Genomic DNA, 23,336 nt, shown 5'->3' with positions numbered 1-23,336 from the left:
ATATTCAATTCAATACAGTCAATACAATAGAATTATGTCAATTTTCAGAAATTCATTAAAAATCATCCTGAGTAGTTGATGTCCAACTTTCAACACATCCCCCCTCTGGGACACCTACTGTACCTGTGTGCCAAGTTTCATCCAGATTTACTGTAGAATTCCTCAGAAATTAAAGGGTACTTGTATTCAATGCAGTCGGCCAATACACTACAATTATGTCAATTTTCAAAAATTCATGAAAAATCATCCTGAGTAGTTGATGTACAACTTTCAACACATCCCCCCTCTGGGACACCTACTGTACCTGTGTGCCAAGTTTCATCCAGATTTACTGTAGAATTCCTCAGAAATTAAAGGGTACTTGTATTCAATGCAGTCGGCCAATACACTACAATTATGTCAATTTTCAAAAATTCATGAAAAATCATCCTGAGTAGTTGATGTACAACTTTCAACACATCCCCCCTCTGGGACACCTACTGTACCTGTGTGCCAAGTTTCATCCAGATTTACTGTAGAATTCCTCAGAAATTAAAGGGTACTTGTATTCAATGCAGTCGGCCAATACACTACAATTATGTTTATTTCAAAAATTCATGAAAAATCATCCTGAGTAGTTGATGTCCAACTTTCAACACATCTCCCCTCTGGGACACCTACTGTACCTGTGTGCCAAGTTTCATCCAAATTTACTGTAGAATTCCTCAGAAATTAAAGGAAACTTATATTCAATTCAATACAGTCAATACAATAGAATTATGTCAATTTTCAGAAATTCATTAAAAATCATCCTGAGTAGTTGATGTCCAACTTTCAACACATCCCCCCTCTGGGACACCTACTGTACCTGTGTGCCAAGTTTCATCCAGATTTACTGTAGAATTCCTCAGAAATTAAAGGGTACTTGTATTCAATGCAGTCGGCCAATACACTACAATTACACTGAAAAAAAGGGACTGGCCATCTCTTGGATTTATGTAAGCATCTTGCATGTATTTAACACAATTGCCTCATGTTTTAAAGATAAATGTAACTATATAGTGTAAAAACTACATGATATGCAGAAAGGGTGTATTAAATTGTTTATATCATGTTCAGGTGAAGTAAGTCAATAAGATAGCAACGTTAAATCTCGTGAAACCACGCGTGATTTCATCTCGCGGGCTTTGGATCGTGGTTTAAAAAATGCATCCATCTCAGTCAAGTCGAGCAGCCAACTCTACGTTTTTTGGTATGTCTTGATTTTTTGAATTAATATTTACCATATTTCAGCCAAATGTAGTTAAACGTCTAAAGTGCCGCCATGTAACATGCTAAAAAAGAGCCGTTAGCTTATTTGCTGTTTTATCTGTTATCAAAGAATTGGCGCTTTTTCATTTGAATTTGTCTTTGGCACAAGAGCCGTAATATCACATTAAACCTAATTACAAGGCACTCATAACATAATTTGGTTTTCTGTGTGAATAGATTTGTCAACTGACTCTTCAGTTACATTGTGTATTTACTGCACCGTGGTGTTAGTGAGATTTTGGACATTGAACAGCTTTAGCTAATATTATCAGCGGCATTATGCTAGCTTACATCCCTACCCCTCCTGCCCTCACCTGCTGTCCTTTTGTTTTTGTTTTTGTTTTTGTTGATGCACATTGAGAGACCACATCTATTCTGCATTTCACCAGGAGTCAGCTGATGGATTGTGGGTTCAAGGTGTTATGGTAAGAAAGTATATTCTATTTTCGCTTAAGGTTTCTGTAACTTAATTATAATAGGTTTTTTATAATTATTAGGTGCATGCATACTCAAATAGACCACCCTATTAATACAACTGAGAAATCCAAAATCTGCCATAGGTTTAACTTATACCTGTATGTATTGTCAGAAAGGTGATTACTGGACTCACATTAATGCACACTTGAACTAAAATAAGGTTGTAACTTGTGGGTTCTTGGGTTGCAAATCAGAAATAAACATTTTTTTAATCCCATAAGATCTGGAAACACAGTTTTTATTCAACAAAACATTACTGATTATTAACCAAGCACAGTGCCTGCTGTTATTTCAAAATAATTTTATGTCATTTCAGATGAAATGCATCATTCCAGTGCATCCCAACCATGCCTTTACAGTCAAGGTTTCTGACGGAGCTGAGTTTCTCTCTGACAGTCTGCTGAAAGTGTTTGCAAAGTGATCGGGGGAACAGGGCACAAAGCTAAAGGATGTAGCTGCCATGATGACAGTAAGAACTTTAAAATTCTTTAACTACAAAGTGTATATGTATTGCATTAGGTCAGTAAAAGATTTTTATGCTGCATCCATTGAAACAGTCAACTATTACCTGTGAGTACTGATTCCACCGAAAGGATGCCATAATTTTCGTCATGCATTTACTGGCCCACTGAGAAAAATTGATCTTTTTAAAAAAATAAATGTTCTGGAAACTATATATCCATAAAGTGGATGTCAAACAGGAACTTTTGATATTGCTTTGTAGATGCTGGTGTTGCATGTTGACTGGTTTAAGTTTTGGTCTGGGATCATTTTCTTCTGTGCTACTGAAAAGTTCACAAATCTCTGTTTTCTTTGTTATAATACTTTAGGATGACATTAATGCTCGAAGGGAGTCTCATCAAAGTGCTCCACATCTGTGTGAAAGACAATTGCAACATCTTGGTGCAGGAGTTCATGGTGAGTGTTTTATGAGTAGATTGTGGCTTTGCAACATTTAAAAATGCATTTAGTTATCCACTTGATCCTCATTGGACCAGTTAGGACCAGTAGTCCTCTTTAATAATTTGAAGTTCACATGAGGCCTGGTAGTGAACTCAGCCGCCGGCCCTTGAGGCCCCACCCCTGTATTAGGGGTCACATCAGTGTGAAAAAACTTTAAATTTGTCATTCTAGTGAACAAAGGAAAATCCCACCAATATTTACATTAGCTTTTGTTTGAAAAAAAAAAAGACCAACAGCTAACCAAATTGTGGGGCTGAAAGTCTAAATTCTAACTGAGTGACAAAACCTGGATTTCTGATGGGCCAGTGTCTTTCTAAGAAAAACTAATGTAAAGCATTTGAAATTATGTTTTTCACCCTCTCTTAGAAACTCTGTTAGACCATGAATGGCAGCATGGCAGGCCACTCTTTGGCTATAGCTATTTACTATGTTGCTTGCATTGGTTTAAATTACTCTAACATTAGAACTGGTAGATTCAAAAGAGATGAGTTTAAAAAGGAATCTTAAAGAAATGTTTTGTTTTTAACCAGGACTTGACTGAGGCCACTGCACAGATTGAGAAAACCACAATGAACATCTGTCTCCAGAGGATGCACCAGGCAATGACTTTTCTGACGTTGGCATCATCATCGAGGGTATAGTAGTTCTTCAAGATCTGGATAACGTGACCTTTGCAGTAGCCATGCTGTTTGGACCTTTTTTATTCCTTCAATATGAGTTACCCATCACAACTCTGCTACACTTTTGAGGTGATTCAAAGGGTGGTAATGGAGTTGGAAGCAACTCAGCTCTCAAGAAAAGCTCACAACTAAGACAAAACTGCTCCTGCAACGAAGCTCACTGTTATGCATGTGAGGTGACCAGCTCTAGGTGAGAAGACATTTAAATCTCACACTTGTTCTGCTGCATTTTTGAAGCTCAATTCCAGGAACAGATCGCAGGGTTCATTTTTATATACACTGCAACTGCCATGAGGACGAGCCGTTTTTTTGTTGTTGTTGTTGTTTGTTTTTCCTTTTGCTCTGTACAAGTTCTCTGTCTGTTTGGCAGCATTTTTAAATTTCTCTTTGTATTTTTTCTTTCTTTTACTAGTGAAGAGATGTAGCATGAACAGTTATGCAGTCTAAATATCCCATATGGGCCGTGTGAAATGGTATTTTCAGTTTCATTCAGTTGAAGTAAGGAACGTTGAATATTTCTAAGCTTGCTGTTTTGAACCAAGATGTCACAGTATGATCAGTGCCGTAATTTTTGACAGTCACTGTATCAATGTTATTTTTGCATCTCTTGAATAAAGGTTTTGACCTGCAAGTGCTAATTTCTTTAGTTATTGGGGTAAAATGGGTAATGTTAATAGGAAGGTGTTTGCCAATTCAGTAACCTAATTTAATGTTAATGGAAACTAACATTACCTCAAATTGTTTAGTTATAATTGTTGTTTAACTGAATCTTGACGTCAGAGGCCTTAAATAGAATGTTTTGTATTGTTCTTTCCCAACATTTTTCAAAAGAAAGAGTCTAATTTCTTTGCTGTGATTGATTCCAGAGAACACGGAAGAACTGACATTATTTAACTGTTGGTTTATATAGATTCAGTAGTGGAGTAATGTCAGTTTAATTCTTTACCTACTGTCAATGCAGTGAAATTAGACATTTTGTTTTGAAAGGTTACTGGTGGATGCCAGCAACCATCTTGGAAGAGAACAATATAATCTGTTATAAGGCCTCCATTTGAAAATTGTGTATTTGATACTAGAATATAATAGCAAAATGTAATTTGAAGATAACATGTAGTATTTAAGTGACCAAGTAGTATTGGGTAAAAGTTATTGAATGGTGTTGGGATAAAGTGAGAAAATTGTGAAGGATTAAAATATTTCAAGAGCTCAAATTACTTCATCAAAACATGTTTAAGTCACATTTTATCAACACAAATTGCACAGGTTTATTGAACATGAATAAATTGTGTTAATTTAACTCAATTGTTTAAGTTGCTGCCAAAGCAAAACATCTGTGTGCAACAAATGTCCACCATTGAATTAAGTAAATCCAACAACATATTTTTTTCAGTGTATGTCAATTTTCAAAAATTCATGAAAAATCATCCTGAGTAGTTGATGTACAACTTTCAACACATCCCCCCTCTGGGACACCTACTGTACCTGTGTGCCAAGTTTCATCCAGATTTACTGTAGAATTCCTCAGAAATTGAAGGGTACTTGTATTCAATGCAGTCGGCCAATACACTACAATTATGTCAATTTTCAAAAATTCATGAAAAATCATCCTGAGTAGTTGATGTACAACTTTCAACACATCCCCCCTCTGGGACACCTACTGTACCTGTGTGCCAGGTTTCAGCCCGATTTACTGTAGAATTCCTCAGAAATTAAAGGGTACTTGTATTCAATGCAGTCGGCCAATACACTACAATTATGTAAATTTTCAAAAATTCATGAAAAATCATCCTGAGTAGTTGATGTACAACTTTCAACACATCCCCCCTCTGGGACACCTACTGTACCTGTGTGCCAGGTTTCAGCCAGATTTACTGTAGAATTCCTCAGAAATTAAAGGGTACTTGTATTCAATGCAGTCGGCCAATACACTACAATTATGGAAATTTCAGAAATTCATTAAAAATCATCCTGAGTAGTTGAGGTCCAACTTTCAACACATCCCTCGTCCGGGAAACCTGCTGTACGTCTGGGCCAAGTTTCAGCCAGATTTACTGTAATATTCTTCAGAAATTGCAGGGAACTTATGTTCAGTGCAAGAAAGGCTGAAAGACGACCACCACTGAACAAGACACACAAGCTGAAACGTCAAGACTGGGCCAAGAAATATCTCAAGACTGATTTTTCTAAGGTTTTATGGACTGATGAAATGAGAGTGAGTCTTGATGGGCCAGATGGATGGGCCCGTGGCTGGATTGGTAAAGGGCAGATAGCTCCAGTCTGACTCAGACGCCAACAAGGTGGAGGTGGAGTACTGGTTTGGGCTGGTATCATTAAAGATGAGCTTGTGGGGCCTTTTCGGGTTGAGGATGGAGTCAAGCTCAACTCCCAGTCCTACTGCCAGTTTCTGGAAGACACCTTCTTCAAGCAGTGGTACAGGAAGAAGTCTGCATCCTTCAAGAAAAACATGATTTTCATGCAGGACAATGCTCCATCACACGCGTCCAAGTACTCCACAGCGTGGCTGGCAAGAAAGGGTATAAAAGAAGAAAAACTAATGACATGGCCTCCTTGTTCACCTGATCTGAACCCCATTGAGAACCTGTGGTCCATCATCAAATGTGAGATTTACAAGGAGGGAAAACAGTACACCTCTCTAAACAGTGTCTGGGAGGCTGTGGTTGCTGCTGCACGCAATGTTGATGGTGAACAGATCAAAACACTGACAGAATCCATGGATGGCAGGCTTTTGAGTGTTCTTGCAAAGAAAGGTGGCTATATTGGTCGCTGATTTGTTGTTGTTTTGTTTTTGAATGTCGGCGAGGATTCCGCACGGCACTCCCCTCCATTCACCTCGCGAATCTCCGCTCTCTTCCAAACAAAGTCGACGAATTACTGCTCTTAAACCGGACTAACAAGGACTTTGCACGCTCTGCTGCCCTCTGCTTCACGGAAACCTGGCTCAGTGAGCGAGTCCCAGACGCTGTCTTAAATCTGCCGGGCTTCCAACTTCACCGGGCGGACCGCGAAACAGAGTTCTCAGGGAAAACAAAGGGTGGTGGAGTCTGCTTCTACATTAATGAAGGTTGGTGTACTGATGTCACAGTGTTACAGAAACACTGCAGCCCACACTTGGAAAGTTTTCTCATCAACTGTAAACCTTTTTATTCACCGCGGGAGTTTTCTTCCTTCATGCTGGTCGGAGTTTACATCCCTCCACAGGCCAACGCGAACAACGCACTGTGCGAGCTGGCTGACCAGATTACTACCCTGGAGAGGAAATTCCCGGATTCCTTTACAATTATTCTTGGGGATTTTAACAGAGCAAACCTAAACTACGAACTCCCTAAATACAGACAGCATATAGACTGCCCCACCAGGGACAACATCATACTGGATCACTGCTACACCACTCTAAAAGATGCCTATCGCTCTGTGCCCCGGGCAGCTTTGGGACATTCTGATCACTGCATGGTCCATCTTATTCCAGTTTATAGGCAAAAACTCAAACGTGCCAAGCCTGTAGTCAAAGCTGTGAAGAAGTGGACTAACGCAGCAAAGCAGGAACTGCAGGACTGTTTTGACTCCACTGATTGGACTGTTTTTGAAGCTGCATCTGAGAACCTAGATGAGCTCACGGACACTGTGACATCATACATCAGTTTCTGTGAAGACGTGTGTGTGCCAACAAAGACCTTTTGCACATACAACAACAATAAACCATGGTTCACTCCTAAACTCCAACATCTTCGCAAGGCCAAGGAGGACGCTTACAGAAGTGGTGACAGGGTCCTGTACAAGCAAGCCAGGAACACACTGACCAAGGAGATCAAAGCAGCTAAAAGGATCTACTCCCAGAAGCTGGAAGAACGGCTCTCAGCCAACGACCCTGCGTCAGTGTGGAGGGGCCTGCAGGAAATCACCAGCTACAGACGCCCCCCACCCACTATTGAAGCAAACAAAGACCTGGCCAACGAGTTAAACACTTTCTATTGCAGGTTTGAGACGGACAGACTCCCACGCCCCACCCTCCCCTCCCCAGGGACATTGCTTCAGACATTGACCCCCAACACACCTTCCACCTCTCCCCCCTTCACCCTGCCCCTCCCCAATCAAGACTCAACGACCACCCCCACCCTCCCCAATCCAGACTCAACAACCACCACCACCCTCTCCAACCCAGACTCAACGACCTCCACCACACCTCTCACCCCCCTTTCCTCCTCCCTGAAACTAAGAATACACACTCAGGATGTGAGCCGACTATTCCAGAAACAGAAGCCCAGGAAAGCCCCCGGACCAGATGGCGTCTCACCCTCCTGCCTCAAAACCTGTGCTGAACAGCTGGCTCCCATCTTTACTCGCATCTTCAACAGATCCCTGGAGCTGTGTGAAGTTCCCTCCTGCTTCAAATGCTCCACCATCATCCCTGTTCCCAAGAAACCCACCATCACAGGACTGGATGACTACAGACCTGTCGCCTTGACGTCTGTGGTCATGAAATCCTTCGAACGACTGGTGTTAGCCCATCTGAAAGACATTACAGGCCACCAGCTGGACCCTCTGCAGTTTGCCTACCGGGCAAACAGGTCAGTGGATGATGCAGTGAACACGGGGCTGCATTACATCCTGCAACACCTTGGCTGCCCGGGAACTTATGCCAGGGTCCTGTTTGTGGACTTTAGTTCGGCTTTTAACACCATTGTGCCTGAACTTCTTTCCTCCAAACTCTCCCAGCTCAGCGTGTCACCAGCTACCTGTCAGTGGATCACCAGCTTCCTGACAGACAGAAAGCAACAAGTGAGGCTGGGGGAGATCACCTCTGAAACCCAGTCCCTCAGTATTGGTGCCCTCAAGGATGTGTCCTCTCACCACTACTGTTCTCCCTCTACACTAACGACTGCACCTCCAATAACTCTGCTGTCAAACTCCTAAAGTTTGCAGATGACACCACTGTCATTGGCCTCATTCAAGATGGTGATGAGTCTGCATACCGGCAGGAAGTTGAGCGGCTGGTACTCTGGTGCAGTCAGCACAATCTGGAGCTGAACACTCTTAAGACTGTAGAGATGACAGTGGACTTCAGGAGACATCCCTCAACTCTGCTCCCCCTCACCATATCAGACAGCCCTGTGTCAACTGTGAAGATCTTCAAGTTCCTGGGTACAACCATCTCCCAGGACCTGAAGTGGGAGACCAACATCAACTCCATCCTCAAAAAGACCCAGCAGAGGATGTACTTCCTGAGACAACTGGGGAAGTACAGTCTTCCACAGGAGCTGCTGATCCAGTTCTACACTGCGGTCATTGAGTCTGTCCTGTGCTCCTCCATCACAGTCTGGTATGGAGCAGCCACTAAACAGGACAGGAGCAGACTGCAGCGGACTGTACGGGCAGCAGAAAGGATCATCAGCGCCCCCCCTGCCCTCCATCCAGGATCTGTACCTCTCAAGAACCAGGAAACGGGCAGGGAAAATCATCGCAGACCCCTCACACCCTGCACACAGACTTTTTGATCTGCTGCCCTCTGGCAGACGGTACAGAAGCCTGCAGACCAGGACCACCCGACACAGGAACAGTTTCTTTCCCCTCGCCATCTCCCTTCTTAACAGTTGACCTGTCACACTGCTCCCACTGCCAGACTGCAACTGCACCTTATGTACATTTTGTAGTATTCATTCCACCTCATTCATTTCTGTATTTTATGTATATAAGGTTAGATTCGTTATTTATAGTTGGTTTACATAGCTTTGTGTATGTATGTGTAATGTGTATATATAGACACTTGTGTGTGTGTGTGTGTGTGTTTTTTACATTGCTGTGCTTGAGAGCCACCATCTACCGGAACCAAATTCCCTGTATGTGTCTGCACATATACAGTGGGGCAAAAAAGTATTTAGTCAGCCACCGATTGTGCAAGTTCCCCCACTTAAAATGATGACAGAGGTCAGTAATTTGCACCAGAGGTACACTTCAACTGTGAGAGACAGAATGTGAAAAAAAAAATCCATGAATCCACATGGTAGGATTTGTAAAGAATTTATTTGTAAATCAGGGTGGAAAATAAGTATTTGGTCACCTCAAACAAGGAAAATCTGGCTCTCACAGACCTGTAACGTCTTCTGTAAGAAGCTTTTCTGTCCCCCACTCGTTACCTGTATGAATGGCACCTGTTTGAACTCATCATCTGTATAAAAGACACCTGTCCACAGTCTCAAACAGTCAGACTCCAAACTCCACCATGGCCAAGACCAAAGAGCTTTCGAAGGACACCAGGAAAAGTATTGTAGACCTGCACCAGACTGGGAAGAATGAATCTACAATAGGCAAGCAGCTTGGTGTGAAAAAAATCAACTGTGGGAGCAATCATCAGAAAATGGAAGACATACAAGACCACTGATAATCTCCCTCGATCTGGGGCTCCACGCAAGATCTCATCCCGTGGGGTCAAAATGATCATGAGAACGGTGAGCAAAGATCCCAGAACCACACGGGGGGACCTGGTGAATGACCTGCAGAGAGCTGGGACCAAAGTAACAAAGGTCACCATCAGTAACACACTACAACGGCAGGGAATCAAATCCCGCAGTGCCAGACGTGTTCCGCTGCTGAAGCCAGTGCATGTCCAGGCCCGTCTGAAGTTTGCCAGAGAGCACATGGATGATACAGCAGAGGATTGGGAGAATGTCATGTGGTCAGATGAAACCAAAGTAGAACTTTTTGGTATAAACTCAACTCGTCGTGTTTGGAGGAAGAAGAATACTGAGTTGCATCCCAAGAACACCATACCTACTGTGAAGCATGGGGGTGGAAACATCATGCTATGGGGCTGTTTTTCTGCCAAGGGGACAGGACGACTGATCCGTGTTAAGGACAGAATGAATGGGGCCATGTATCGTGAGATTTTGAGCCAAAACCTCCTTCCATCAGTGAGAACTTTGAAGATGAAACGAGGCTGGGTCTTCCAACATGACAATGATCCAAAACACACCGCCCGGGCAACAAAGGAGTGGCACCGTAAGAAGCATTTGAAAGTCCTGGAGTGGCCTAGCCAGTCTCCAGACCTCAACCCCATAGAAAATCTGTGGCGGGAGTTGAAAGTCCGTGTTGCTCGGTGACAGCCCCAAAACATCACTGCTCTCGAGAAGATCTGCATGGAGGAATGGGCCAAAATACCAGCTACTGTGTGTGCAAACCTGGTAAAGACCTATAGTAAACGTTTGACCTCTGTTATTGCCAACAAAGGTTATGTTACAAAGTATTGAGTTGTATTTTTGTTATTGACCAAATACTTATTTTCCACCCTGATTTACGAATAAATTCTTTACAAATCCTACCATGTGGATTCATGGATTTTTTTTTCACATTCTGTCTCTCACAGTTGAAGTGTACCTCTGGTGCAAATTACTGACCCCTGTCATCATTTTAGGTGGGGGAACTTGCACAATCGGTGGCTGACTAAATACTTTTTTGCCCCACTGTACTTGGCCAATAAACACGATTCTGATTCTGAGATGTATATTTGTGAATGTGGAGATGTTATATTGGTTTCACTGGTAAAAATAAATAATTGAAATGGGTATATATTTGTTTTTTGTGAAGTTGCCTAATAATTATGCACAGTAATAGTCACCTGCACACACAGATATCCCCCTAAAATAACTAAAAAAAAAAAAACTACTTCCAAAAACATTCAGCTTTGATATTAATGAGTCTTTTGGGTTCATTGAGAACATGGTTGTTGTTCAATAATAAAATTATTCCTCAAAAATACAACTTGCCTAATAATTCTGCACTCCCTGTAGGTCTGTTGACAGAGCTCTGTACAGGTCTGCTCGAGCTGACCTGAAAAGGGGTCCCACCTGTCCAGCAACAACACATGGCATGGAATAATAGACATCATAAACCACAGAGGCAGAACTGTGAAAACAGAAAACCTGAGTGTGCAGCTAGCAGAGGACATAAACAGCTTCTTTGCCCGCTTTGAATCACCACAACAGCAGCATTCATCTGCCTCAGCCCTGCTCCCATCCTCATCCTCACCTGGTTCCTGCACCGCTCCATTCACTGTAACGGAGCACGATGTCAGATGAGTGTTCCTAGCAGTGAACCCCAGGAAGGCGTCCAGACGGAATACGTGGTAAAGTGCTAAGACCATGTGCCCACCAGCTCACCCTCATCTCCACCAGAATCTTCAACCTCTCACTGGATGAAGCAGCCATCCCATCCTGTCTAAAATCAGCCACAATCATCCCAGTACCAAAGAAGTCTCCCATCACCAGCCTGAACTATTATTGCCCTGTGGCCCTCACACCGGTAATCATGAAACTAGTCCTTCAGCACACCAAGGATTACCTCCCCCCAGAATTCGACCCCCACCAGTTTGCATACCGTGCAAACAGATTCACAGAAGATGCCATCACCCTCCACTCGGTGCTGAGTCACCTAGAACAGCGGCAGAGCTACGCCAGAATGCTCTTTGTGGACTACAGCTCACCCTTCCACCACTCGCCCATTGAGAGCCTACTAACTTACTGCATCACAGTATGGTACAGCAGCTGCACTAAGGCGGATAGAGCCACCCTCCCAGCATGTTTGCAATGAGTAGGAGATGCTCTGTATCTCACTGTACAACTGTATAGTGACAAAGGTATTGGGTTCTTTTCTAAAAATTGCTATAAACAGAGGAACCCAAACTGATGAAAAGTGGCAAATATTTTTTTTCAAATGACTATTTTTAGTGGATTTTTGATATAGAAGCAGAATGACAGAATGTTAAAAGAAGTTACTTTTAGTCATTCTAAGCTGGGCATTGCGTTCTCTGGCTGTTCAAAGCCATGGAACTTTAGACTTTCCAAGCAAATAATGATGGCCATACTGATGTTCTTTTCAGTACATTTTACTTTATGTTCATTTTCATTTTTATGATGTTTCTATTTTTACATAATTCCTCCCACATAGCAAAATTGGTATGGCCTGGATCTGTCCCACACAATGTGCTTACACATGGCCTGCATACCGCAAAGAATGACGGCCCTATGGTGGCCCAGATCTGGTTTACCAGAGGTGGCCCACACATGAGCCAGCACAAGGCCAGTTGCAGACACACTGCTGGCCCTGTGCTGGCCCAGAACAGTTTCAGCTCTGGCCCCAGATGTCAGCCTAATGTGTACCTTAGCCATGTAAGCCATGTAATAACAACATGTGTTGGAACATAATAGTGCAAAAGTAACATGACGAAACTCTGTTCAGACAGTGAATGGACTGATTCTTATACAGCACTTTTTTACTCACCCATATTACTCAAAGTGCTCTATACAACATGTCACATTCACCCAATCAGGCCAAATGTGGCATGCCATCACATAAACAGTGCCATCTTACCATGCCAGAAGTCAGCCAGCAGTGCCGGCTTGACACCAGATCCAGGCAAGACCCGTCTGCTATGTGGGATGACTTGTTCTTTTGGCATTTTAGTTGTGGATTGTGTTTGGACTGTGTCTCTTGCCCTTTCAGTATTGTTTCCTTGTGCTTCTAAGTGTCCCTTTGTTTCTTTTTAGGTTATGTAGTATGGGTTAGAGATATTTTGTATGTTGTTTTTGTTTAATAAATCCGCCTTTTGGATTATTCCCTGATGTGCCTGAGTTCTGTTATTTAGTGTCACTTTGAAAGGACACACATCCAGCATTGACATATAATTGTTCTTTCAATTTTTGATAAAGATTACAGTGAATTGAGATGTAACTTGGCCCAGAGGTACGGTAGGACGCCCAGAGTAAGAAAGTGTTGAAAGTTGGACCTCAACTATTATGGGTGATTTTTAATGAATTTTTGAAATTTCCATAATTGTAGTGTATTGACTGTATTGAATTGAATAAATGTTTCCATTAATTTCTGAGGAGTTCTACAGTAAATCTGGATGAAACTTGGCACACAGGTACAGTAGGTGTCCCAGAGGGGGGATGTGTTGAAAGTTGTACATCAACTACTCAGGATGATTTTTAATGAATTTCTGAAAATTGACATAATTCTACTGTATTGGCCGACTGCATTGGATACAAGTACCCTTTAATTTCTGAGGAATTCTACAGTAAATCTGGCTGAAACCTGGCACACAGGTACAGTAGGTGTCCCAGAGGGGGGATGTGTTGAAAGTTGTACATCAACTACTCAGGATGATTTTTAATGAATTTCTGAAAATTGACATAATTCTACTGTATTGGCCGACTGCATTGGATACAAGTACCCATTAATTTCTGAGGAATTCTACAGTAAATCTGGCTGAAACCTGGCACACAGGTACAGTAGGTGTCCTAGAGGAGGGATGTGTTAAAAGTTGTACATCAACTACTCAGGATGATTTTTAATGAATTTTGGAAAATTGACATAATTCTATTGTATTGACTGTATTGAATTGAATATAAGTTTCCTTTAATTTCTGAGGAATTCTACAGTAAATCTGGATGAAAATTGGCACACAGGTACAGTAGGTGTCCCAGAGGGGGGATGTGTTGAAAGTTGGACCTCAACTATTCAGGATGATTTTTAATGAATTTTTGAAATAAACATAATTGTAGTGCATTGACTGTATTGCACTGAATATGAGTTTACTGTGATTTCTGAGTAATATTACAGTAAATCTGGGTAAAAACTGGCCCAGAGGTAAAGTAGGTGTCCGAGAAGAGGATTGTGTTGAAAGCTTGGCATCAACTTTTAAGAATGATTTTTAATGAATTTTTGAATATGCAACCAGACTGTCACGATGGCTGTATTGGGCTGTTCCATTGTAATTTGTGTGCGCGCGTGCGTGTGACTGTTCACGCGCGTGCATGTGTGCGCGAGTCTAGGCTTTCAATCAGGATATAAAGCGAAAAGGCGCTACCGTAAAGACTGGTGTAAAAGCGCAAGGAAATTTATGCGGCGGATAGGAGGCGGCTGTCTTGACCGCGGCTCACAAATGACGGCTCACTTTACCGCAGTACAAATTCTGCTGAGGATACCTACCTTGGCACGACACCGGACCACAGGTTCGCACTTTTCAGTACAATTCTTTATTGCGGCTGTAGGCTGCAGCTTTTCAACAGATGCGCATATTATTAACGTAACTGCCGCGAATTTCTTTGTTTGGCGATAAAGTGGTTCCGATGTTAATCATTAATTCCGCGTGACTGTCCTGGCAGGTAACTTGGGCCTACCTGTCAGAACTCTGCGACCCACCAGTGAGGTGCGCCATGCACTTTGAGAATCACTGATCTAGCGTTAACTGTAATGTAGTAAACAGTGGTAGTTTTAGTCATGATCATGGAGGGTAGTGATTCTACACCTACCTGGAGGAATACCGCCTTTGTCATGGATTTTAGCTTTTAAATTCTCAATTGTATCAGATGGCTCCACTCGAATATTCCAGGTCTCTCCCATTACTGCTTTCACTGTAACAAACATTTTTGCAGCGCTCCTTTCCAATGCTGAGCTGATAGCTTCACGGAAATGGATATCTTGCTTCTTCTTGTCTTTTCTTCTTCTTCGCCTGTATTTTAATGGCGGTTGGCCAACAACTTTAGGTGCATTACCGCCACCTTCTGGACTGGAGTGTGGGTCGGAAAGGATTCTCCACCTACAATCTCAGATAAACAATTCTGCCTTCACTCAGTGTTGCCAACTTAGTGACTTTGTCGCTATATTTAGCGAGTTTTCAGACCCCTAAAAAAAGACGTGAAAGCGCATATCGCTTTCACGTCTTTTGTGACAAAACAATAACAATAATTGCTAAAAGAAATTTAATTTGTAGTTCTAAATAAACTCTAAATGCATTTAGGACGTTTTTTACTCACTTTATGTCTCTTCCACGATGTTATTTCTCTCTCCAACAACATAGGTTACAATTAGATTAGCATGACCAATTATGCAAATTAGGCGATGACATCATTTAGCGACTTTTAGGACAACCAATAGCGATTTTCCTTACTGAGGCGTTGGCAACACTGCCTTCACTAGGGTGTGAAGCGGGTTTCTAGTCAGCAGGTACTTACTGCAGGTAGGGTTGCCAACCGTCCCTTAAAATACGGAATCGTCCCGTATTTAGAAACAAAAGTACACGTCCCGTATTGAGCTAATAAGGGACGCACTTTGTCCCGTAATACAGTGAGAATCAAAAGTAGTCTATAACTTTTAATGGAATTAACGCTTTGTTTGAAAATATAATTCCCAGCCCCTCTCCTGCTTTGTGACCAATGAGCTGACAGCACACTTATGACAATTCGAGTATGACAATTCAGATTACCGCTCATCTCATTGGTCGAGGAAAGGTCGCTTACGGAGAAAATACCGGAAGACAACAGATGACCACAACAAGAAGCATGGCCAACAGGGAAACAAACGCCGACACGGCGGTGCAAGTCTCGGACGACAGTACACCTAAAGCTGGGCAAACACTGTGCGATTTTTTCAGTCACGTTATTCAGCTCCTGCTCAAACTGCACGATTGACTCGCAGGGGTTAGAAGTTCATAGGTCACGATGCAGGGTCTCACACTATACGGCCCGATGCTCTGATGCGACCTAAGTGCTCACACTGTGCCTCCATAAAATGAAGGTTATAACAGAAAATCTGTCGCTCGCTCTCTCTGTCTTTCACTCACACAGACACGCACACCACCACCATCAACTTTGCTAAATTGCTAAAGAAAAACATTGATCAGGCAGCTGTGACTGAGCACCAATGTAAATCCAACTATTTTCACGGTTGTTGTGGTCGTGATAATTTTGTGATGCCACATCGAAAAGGCTCGGATGAGCTTTCCAAAGTTCTACAAGTTGTGCCTCCATCGCTTGTGTCCAGATCACACGCTGCACAGCCGTGCTGCAACGTCTTTTTCACCGACGTTTACGTGTTTGCGCGTGAGCAGCTGCGGTGACACCCTCACGAGCGATTGATGATCGGGAGCTGGTCGTGAGGTGTTAATCACTTCTCGTTACCCCACGTATAATACACGACGCACGATGAAGGCCAAAATCGGTCCGATCACTCAAAAATCGGCTCAAAATGGGCCTAAAACCGCACAGTGTGAGCCCAGCATTAGAGCAGCAATGTTTGTTCCCCTCAGAGAAAGGGAAGAATGGGAAAAGGAAAACACCTGGCTGGAAAAAGTTAATATGGGCATGTGCAGTGAATATCAGCGCTATGTGGCCAGAAGTGTGATAATATAATTTATTTTGTGTAATAAACAACTCTAAGGAGATGATTACAACAAATAGATGACTAATACATAAAAGTAATACATAGATGAATAATGATGATGAGTTAAGATGCGTAATCATGGGAACAAACGGGTTTTCAAACGGGAGCAGCTGATTACCATTAGAAAAGCTGAAATAATACCTCAACTGAAGCCAATTGTACTAAATGCACTAAATGTGCACTGTTACAAGAATGTTTTTCTTTCTATTGTTTTCTATTATTTTAAGTTAAGCAGGACAGAGTTCTTTTAAAGAAAGATTTACTTATATTCTCAAAAGTTAAGCATGACAGGCTTCTGTTTAAGAAGGAGACCTGTTTTACTGTGTTAATGTTGTCATTTTGAGCTAAAAATAAATGGCTAAATGATCATTTGTTTCACATGTGTTCATATCACAAAGAATATGCATCTACTTAAATCAAATTCAAGTCAAATGGTTAAAAAAATAATTTCACACACAAAAAAAAGAGCTAGAAAATTCACCACACTGGGAAGGGTGAAGACAACTGGGTTGCCCGGCCCTGGCCACGAGGTGTCCCTTATTTATTTTTCAGGGAGTTGGCAACCCTAACTGCAGGTGTTTACTGTCGAAAGCACTGTAAAACTGTGGTACAGAAACAAAAGTAAAATATTACATTTCTGCTGTAATTGCATTTTCTTCACAATATCAAACATTAAGCCATGCATTACCATGTACATAACAGATAAACACATCCAGACCCCTCCACTGGTCATTAGGCCCAGGCATTTAGCGATTAGCTTAATGCTAAGTGATGGCCCGCTTGAAGCTGACGCTCCGGTGCGTGTGTCAAAAAATTCACACTGCTTCAGAAGCACTGTGTTGAGGCTTGATTCGTTTGGCCAGAGTCACGTGATCAGTGACGTCCGAAGCTTCATTTGGAACCTAACTGCTTCGGTATCTGATTCAATGGTTTATTCCACTTTTGAATTCCATGCTATTGTTTTCAGCAGCCCTCCAGTTTTATCTGTCACAGTTTACAGACCACCTAAAGACAGCGCTGCTTTTATCAAGGAATTCTCAGAATTTTTAACAAACATACACTCAAAATATAACATGATAATTTTAACCGGTGATTTTAACCTGCACATAGATAATCCTTCTGACCCTGCATCAAAAGAATTCTTAAACATTCTTCACTGTATGGATTTTACCCAGCACGTCACGCAGCCGACTAACAACAGAGGACACACTCTGGACCTGGTCATCACCCATGGGCTGTCCGCCAGTGTGTCCTCTGTTGTTGACTTGGCTGTCTCTGACCACTACTGTGTGTTTTTTAACATCACCGGTTTTATTCAGCGGGAGACCTCGGTGCAAACTGTGAGGAGCCGCTATCTAACCTCTGAAGTGGCTGCAAATTTTACTAGGGTTTTAGACGAATGCTCCCCTGTGATTTTACCTGCACCCTGTGATTTTATTTTTAATCATTTTAACAGCAAACTGAAGAAAAGCATTGACTCCGTTGCTCCACTCACCACCAAAAAGATTAACGTAAAACACGTATCACCCTGGAGAAACGAAGAAGTCAAAAAACTCAAAAGAAATTGCAGGGCAGCAGAAAGGAGGTGGAGGAAAAATAAAAAATGCTATCAACCATCAAATACTTTGCGAGCAACTTAAAATGTACAATAATACACTAAGGAATTCAAGAAATTTATACTTTGCCAAAATAATCAGTAATAACAAAAATAATCCCAAGGCCCTCTTTTCCACCATAGATCATTTATTTAACCCTGATTTTAACAGCTCCCAAAGAACCCCCACAGACTCACTCTGTGAGCAGTTTGCAGACCACTTCAGGGGAAAAATCAGCGCCATCAGATCTGATATTTTATCTTCTCGTGATATGATTTTAAACATATCTGAGGGCTCGATTGTACCTGAGGAGACACTGGACAGCTTTGTCCTGGTTAATGCTGAGAACTTTCAGAAGGTTTTCTCCACAGTAAGACCCACCACATGTCTTTTAGATCCAATCCCCCCTTCACTTTTTAAAACACTTTATGGATTTTTTGAGGCTGAGCTTTTATACATGATGAATTGCTCTCTTCAGTTGGGTGTCTTCCCTGCTGCCTTTCAAACGGCGGTGGTGAGGCCCCTTCTGAAGAAGAGCAATTTGGATTGTAATGATTTTAATAAATACAGACCTGTATCCAACTTACCATTTTTAAGTAAAATTTTAGAAAAACTTGTTTTTACTCTGATTAATTATTTTCTGAATGATAGACAGATCCTGGAGATATTCCAGTCTGGATTTAGGGTGAACCACAGCACAGAGACGGCTCTCCTAAAGGTTTTAAATGATCTTAGATGTAACTGGGACTCTCAAAAGCTCTCAGTCCTGGTGCTACTGGATCTAAGTGCAGCCTTTGATACAGTAGACCACGCTATTCTTTTAAACAGACTGAAACACATGGTGGGCCTCTCTGGTGCTGTACACAACTGGTTCACTTCATATCTCTCAGGCAGACCTTTTATGGTGAGTATGGATACATGCTCCTCTAACATCCATAAAATGACACGTGGTGTGCCTCAAGGGTCGGTTCTAGGCCCTGTACTTTTTAATTTGTATATGCTCCCTCTCGGCAGTGTCATCAGGAGGCATGGAGTGAACTTCCACAGTTACGCTGATGACACGCAGCTGTACATCTCCGTGTCTCCTGATGACACCAGACCAATGGATGCCCTTTTTAACTGTATTTTAGATATAAGATCTTGGATGGCAGAAAACTTTTTACAGCTTAACCAGGACAAAACTGAAGTTTTAATCATTGGTCCTGAGGCTCAGAGAGAGAAACTCTTGTCTAAATTAGAGGCATTTTCACTATGTCCTTCGCTACAAGTGAAAAACCTGGGTGTTATTTTTGACTCTGAGCTTGGTTTTATCCCACATATTAAACATGTTACCAAAATTGGATTTTATCATCTAAAAAATATAGCCAGAGTCCGCCCTATTCTCTCCCGGGCCAACACAGAGATGCTGATGCATGCTTTTATTACCAGTCGCATTGATTACTGTAATGCCCTGCTCTCTGGTCTCTCCAAAAAGAATATTTCACCTTTACAACTTTTACAAAATTCTGCAGCTCGTGTGCAGACGAAGACCAGAGGGCAGGCCCACATTACACCGGTTTTAGAATCGCTGCATTGGCTCCCCGTGTGTTTCAGGTTCAAGTTCTTTTATTGGTTTTTAAATGTCTTAATAGTCTTGGGCCTTCTTATCTCTCAGATCTGCTTTTACCATATGAACCCTCGCGGACCTTGAGGTCCTCTGGTACTGGCCTTTTGACTGTTCCCAAAGTCAGGACACATACTCACGGAGAGGCAGATGGTCCTCATCTGTGGAACAGCCTGCCGGAGGAGCTCAGGGCCGCAGAGAACGTACATGTTTTTAAGAACAGGCTCAAGACCCACCTTTTTAATTTAGCTTTTACCTAACGTTTATTTATTTTATGCTTATTTATTCTATCCTGTTATTCTATTCATATTATTAATTTAGGTTTTGCCTAATATTTATTGATTTTATTCTTATTCATTTTTTATCTTCTTACTCTATTTATATTTATAGCTATATTGTATCCCGTTCTTATTTATTTTATCTTTTTACCCTGTATATATCCTTATTGGGTCATATCTCCAGTGTTTCCTTGGCAGGGGATCTCTGCACCGGGGTTGTGATCGAAACCGTGATTTTTTTGCGAGAATGTCTCATGACAGTGACGTAAGCAAGTGCGACGTTCGTGACAACAGCTGTGTGCAGATCAACAATGGATAATATATCGAGTGCAGGAGAGAGTATGAGCGTGCAGCGTTTAAAGCGTGGAAGTACTGACCTTACTTTGAGTTTGATTCCATAAAAAGTGACAAAAACATTAGTGTCCGTTGTGCGTGGGAAGAAAACTTCTTTTTACAGCGAAAAAATAAACCCTAAACTTCCAAGCAAGCACCAAGTGCGCTACAACATAATGGGAAATTCACAGAGAAACTCGCGGATTCTTCAACTGACCGCTGCGGCACACCTGCACAAGGGTAAACCTCCGCCTACCCTACTCCTGCTTTACAGATGAAAATAGAGCAAAAGGACTGCTAGTGTTTGCTTTTATTTATTTGTGTTTTACTTGCATCTATTTGAAAGAGTGAGTGTAAACACAAAAAAAATATTTTATTTTATGTGCTGGAATGTGCAGAAAATAGGTTTAAATGTTAAGCTAATTTCTTCCAGTCAATTAATGTTGCATATTCTTAAATTTTTGCTTGATGCATAAAGTTAAAAGGTTAAAACAAATAAAACAAGTTTTAAAAAGAGACTTTTCCATTTGATTACATTTTGTATGATGGATTATGCAGAAAAAGTAGAATTGGGCTGAAAGATCTATCGCTTTATCACTTATTCAGGTTGTAAATCATGTTTTTAAAAAGTAACTAAGTAACTAAGTAATTATTACCTTTGAAAATAAGTAATCAGTAAAGTAATGGGATTACTTTTTGGGGAAGTAATCAGTAATTAGTTACTGATTACTTTTTTCAAGTAACTTAACCAACACTGGTGACAGATAGCAAACCACTGATATTTCTACTGAGAGATATGGAGCCAGCGAGGAATAGAGGAGGTTCTGTTGTGTGGAGTATTTTGAGTTGATTTTGGTCAATCGGGTGGGTTTTCCAGCTTTGTGTTCTTGTTGTTTGCTTTTGTTTTGTGCGTGTCTATTTTATCTGAAAACGGGAAAAACGTAAAATGTCAAAAATCTGCATTTCATAATATAAATATCATTAAATAACTTTAGGAAGACTTCCATTTGACTCTTTACTAGTGATGGGTAGATGAGGCCTCGTGAAGCGTTTCAGCACATTCCCCAAACTGTATCGATACTGTGTCGACACAGTGTTGCTGTTTTGCTCCATACTGACACCTGCTGGACCTTAAATATCACTGGAGGCAACTTCCTTGAGACTCAACAGACACTGATTCAATGACCTAGTCATACTTGTATACACTGTAAGGTATTGTACTTTCCATGGAATCATTTTATATCTTTTACACTGCAAATATTGCAGACATATTTAAAATATATTGTGAATGATATTAAGTGAAAATTAAAATGAAAGTATTGTGAATATAATATTACCCATTTAAATGTAATTGACTCAGAGATTATTATAAATTTCTATTCAGAAAAATAAGTTTATCAAATGTTTTTGCATTCAGTCAATTGCGTTTTTTGTTTTTTTTTTTAAACACCATTTCCCCAGCTTTGGAAAACTCACAGGCCCAGATGAAGCTAGGGTACACAAAAACTGTAAAACCAGGTGGAAAAGGTTCTGATAAGATGTCTTCCTGTTCCCCCAGTACGTTAAAGGATCCTTTGATCTTGGAATGTTTCTCTCCGACACTCTCCACAATACTAAGGGGTTGGCAGTCCTTTTTAATAAAATTCAGGACTGCCTGGTCCAGAACAGTCTTCCTAGATGCTTGATTTCAAAAATAATAAAAAGCATATTACTAAAAAAAAATGATGATAAAGCTGTTCGGTGTCAATATAGGTCTACCTGTGTTTATTCTTGATGTGTTTGTCTCCTCATTTTCATGTTTGGCTCTGTAATGCCTAAATACTGAGGAGGTGCTTTTGTTTGTGTAAGAAAGCTCCGCAGAACAGATGTGACATTTAACCTGCATAAAATGAAATAAATAATTTACACTGCAAGTCACATTGCTGTTTTTCCTATTCTGATAGATTACACTAAAACAAAGACAGACGAAGTATTTGCAGTTAAAAGATTAAAATGATCCCACACAGCAGAAACTTTTCTTTTTCTTTCAGGCTCCATTTTGTTATGGAGCGATGTGTATTTTTATTTGTTGTAGAGAGATATGTATTATTATTATTGTTTATCTTTGTGAGAGTAGTTTTGTGGGTTTTTTTTTTTTTTTGTTTTTTTTGGTGGCGACTCATTCCGTTAGCAGATGCGGTACCTTTTAAACAATGGCAATGAGCGATACAGCAGCTGTATCGATCACGTGACTTTTTCTTAAAGCGACGCACGCACCGATAAAGGCTTCGCTCTGTGAGCTTGATCCATGCGTCGGTGCGTCAGTGTTGCTGGACGCATCACTACATTTAATGTTATAAAAAGATAGATTTTATTTATTTAAATAATTTTAAAATGTTAGTCTGCAAAATGTGTAGCAATTTAATTTATTTATTCTCTTTAGCTGATAGTTTGTGGGACCCAGGTAGACTGTATAACTGCATCTCTACCAGTTTCTCTGCACTCCAGCGTCTTCTGTTCCATGGGAGAGGATTTTATCTAAGGCAGGAGAAATTATCTCCACGAAAAGAAAGAGGTCCGGCCCATCGCACAATGGAACAAATTCTCTTCTTAAATAAAAATGAAAAAGGGTTACCATAAATGCATCATGTTTTTAATTTGCAAGTTCATAAGCATTTTCCCTTTCCAGTTCACAATCAATTCTACCCCCAGGTCAAAAATATGTGTAGGACAATTTCCCTAATATAATATTTTTTATAAATATACCCGTCCAAAGATTAATTGCATAAGTACACGGAGGCAGGACCTCACAGCAGAAGAATACTCCATAATGTGTTGTACATTATTATATGTATATTATATGTAACGTGGTATTTTTCAATTATTGTATTTACCAAGATCAAGA

At 41.1% G+C, this 23,336-nt stretch overlaps 1 protein-coding gene and 1 long non-coding RNA gene across 3 annotated transcripts in view; one reads left to right on the top strand and one right to left on the bottom strand.

The window, feature by feature from the left end:
- LOC146580132 (ubiquitin-like) overlaps nt 1-14,924 on the bottom strand; it is a 30,903-nt gene extending 15,979 nt beyond the window's left edge. The window contains exon 1 of the mRNA XM_085266781.1: nt 14,735-14,924. Within this exon, the coding sequence (XP_085122907.1) occupies nt 14,735-14,849 (115 nt within the window). The 5' untranslated portion in view covers nt 14,850-14,924. The remainder of the gene's footprint in view (nt 1-14,734) is intronic.
- Nucleotides 939-4,793, top strand: LOC146580133 (uncharacterized). Of its 2 annotated transcripts, XR_014891221.1 has the most exons (5): nt 939-977; nt 1,099-1,715; nt 2,084-2,236; nt 2,598-2,685; nt 3,261-4,793. It is a non-coding gene; the product is annotated as an uncharacterized LOC146580133 (long non-coding RNA). The 2 variants fall into 2 exon arrangements; XR_014891220.1 differs by having other exon boundaries at nt 944-1,715.
- Nucleotides 14,925-23,336: the final 8,412 nt, after the last annotated feature.

This window comes from Mchenga conophoros, linkage group LG3, assembly GCF_057382185.1.
Source record: "Mchenga conophoros isolate Kocher_MC1m ecotype Shallow Benthic linkage group LG3, M_conophoros_male_GT1.1, whole genome shotgun sequence".
Classification (NCBI taxonomy): domain Eukaryota; kingdom Metazoa; phylum Chordata; class Actinopteri; order Cichliformes; family Cichlidae; genus Mchenga; species Mchenga conophoros.
This window is presented reverse-complemented; position numbering and strand designations above follow the sequence as displayed.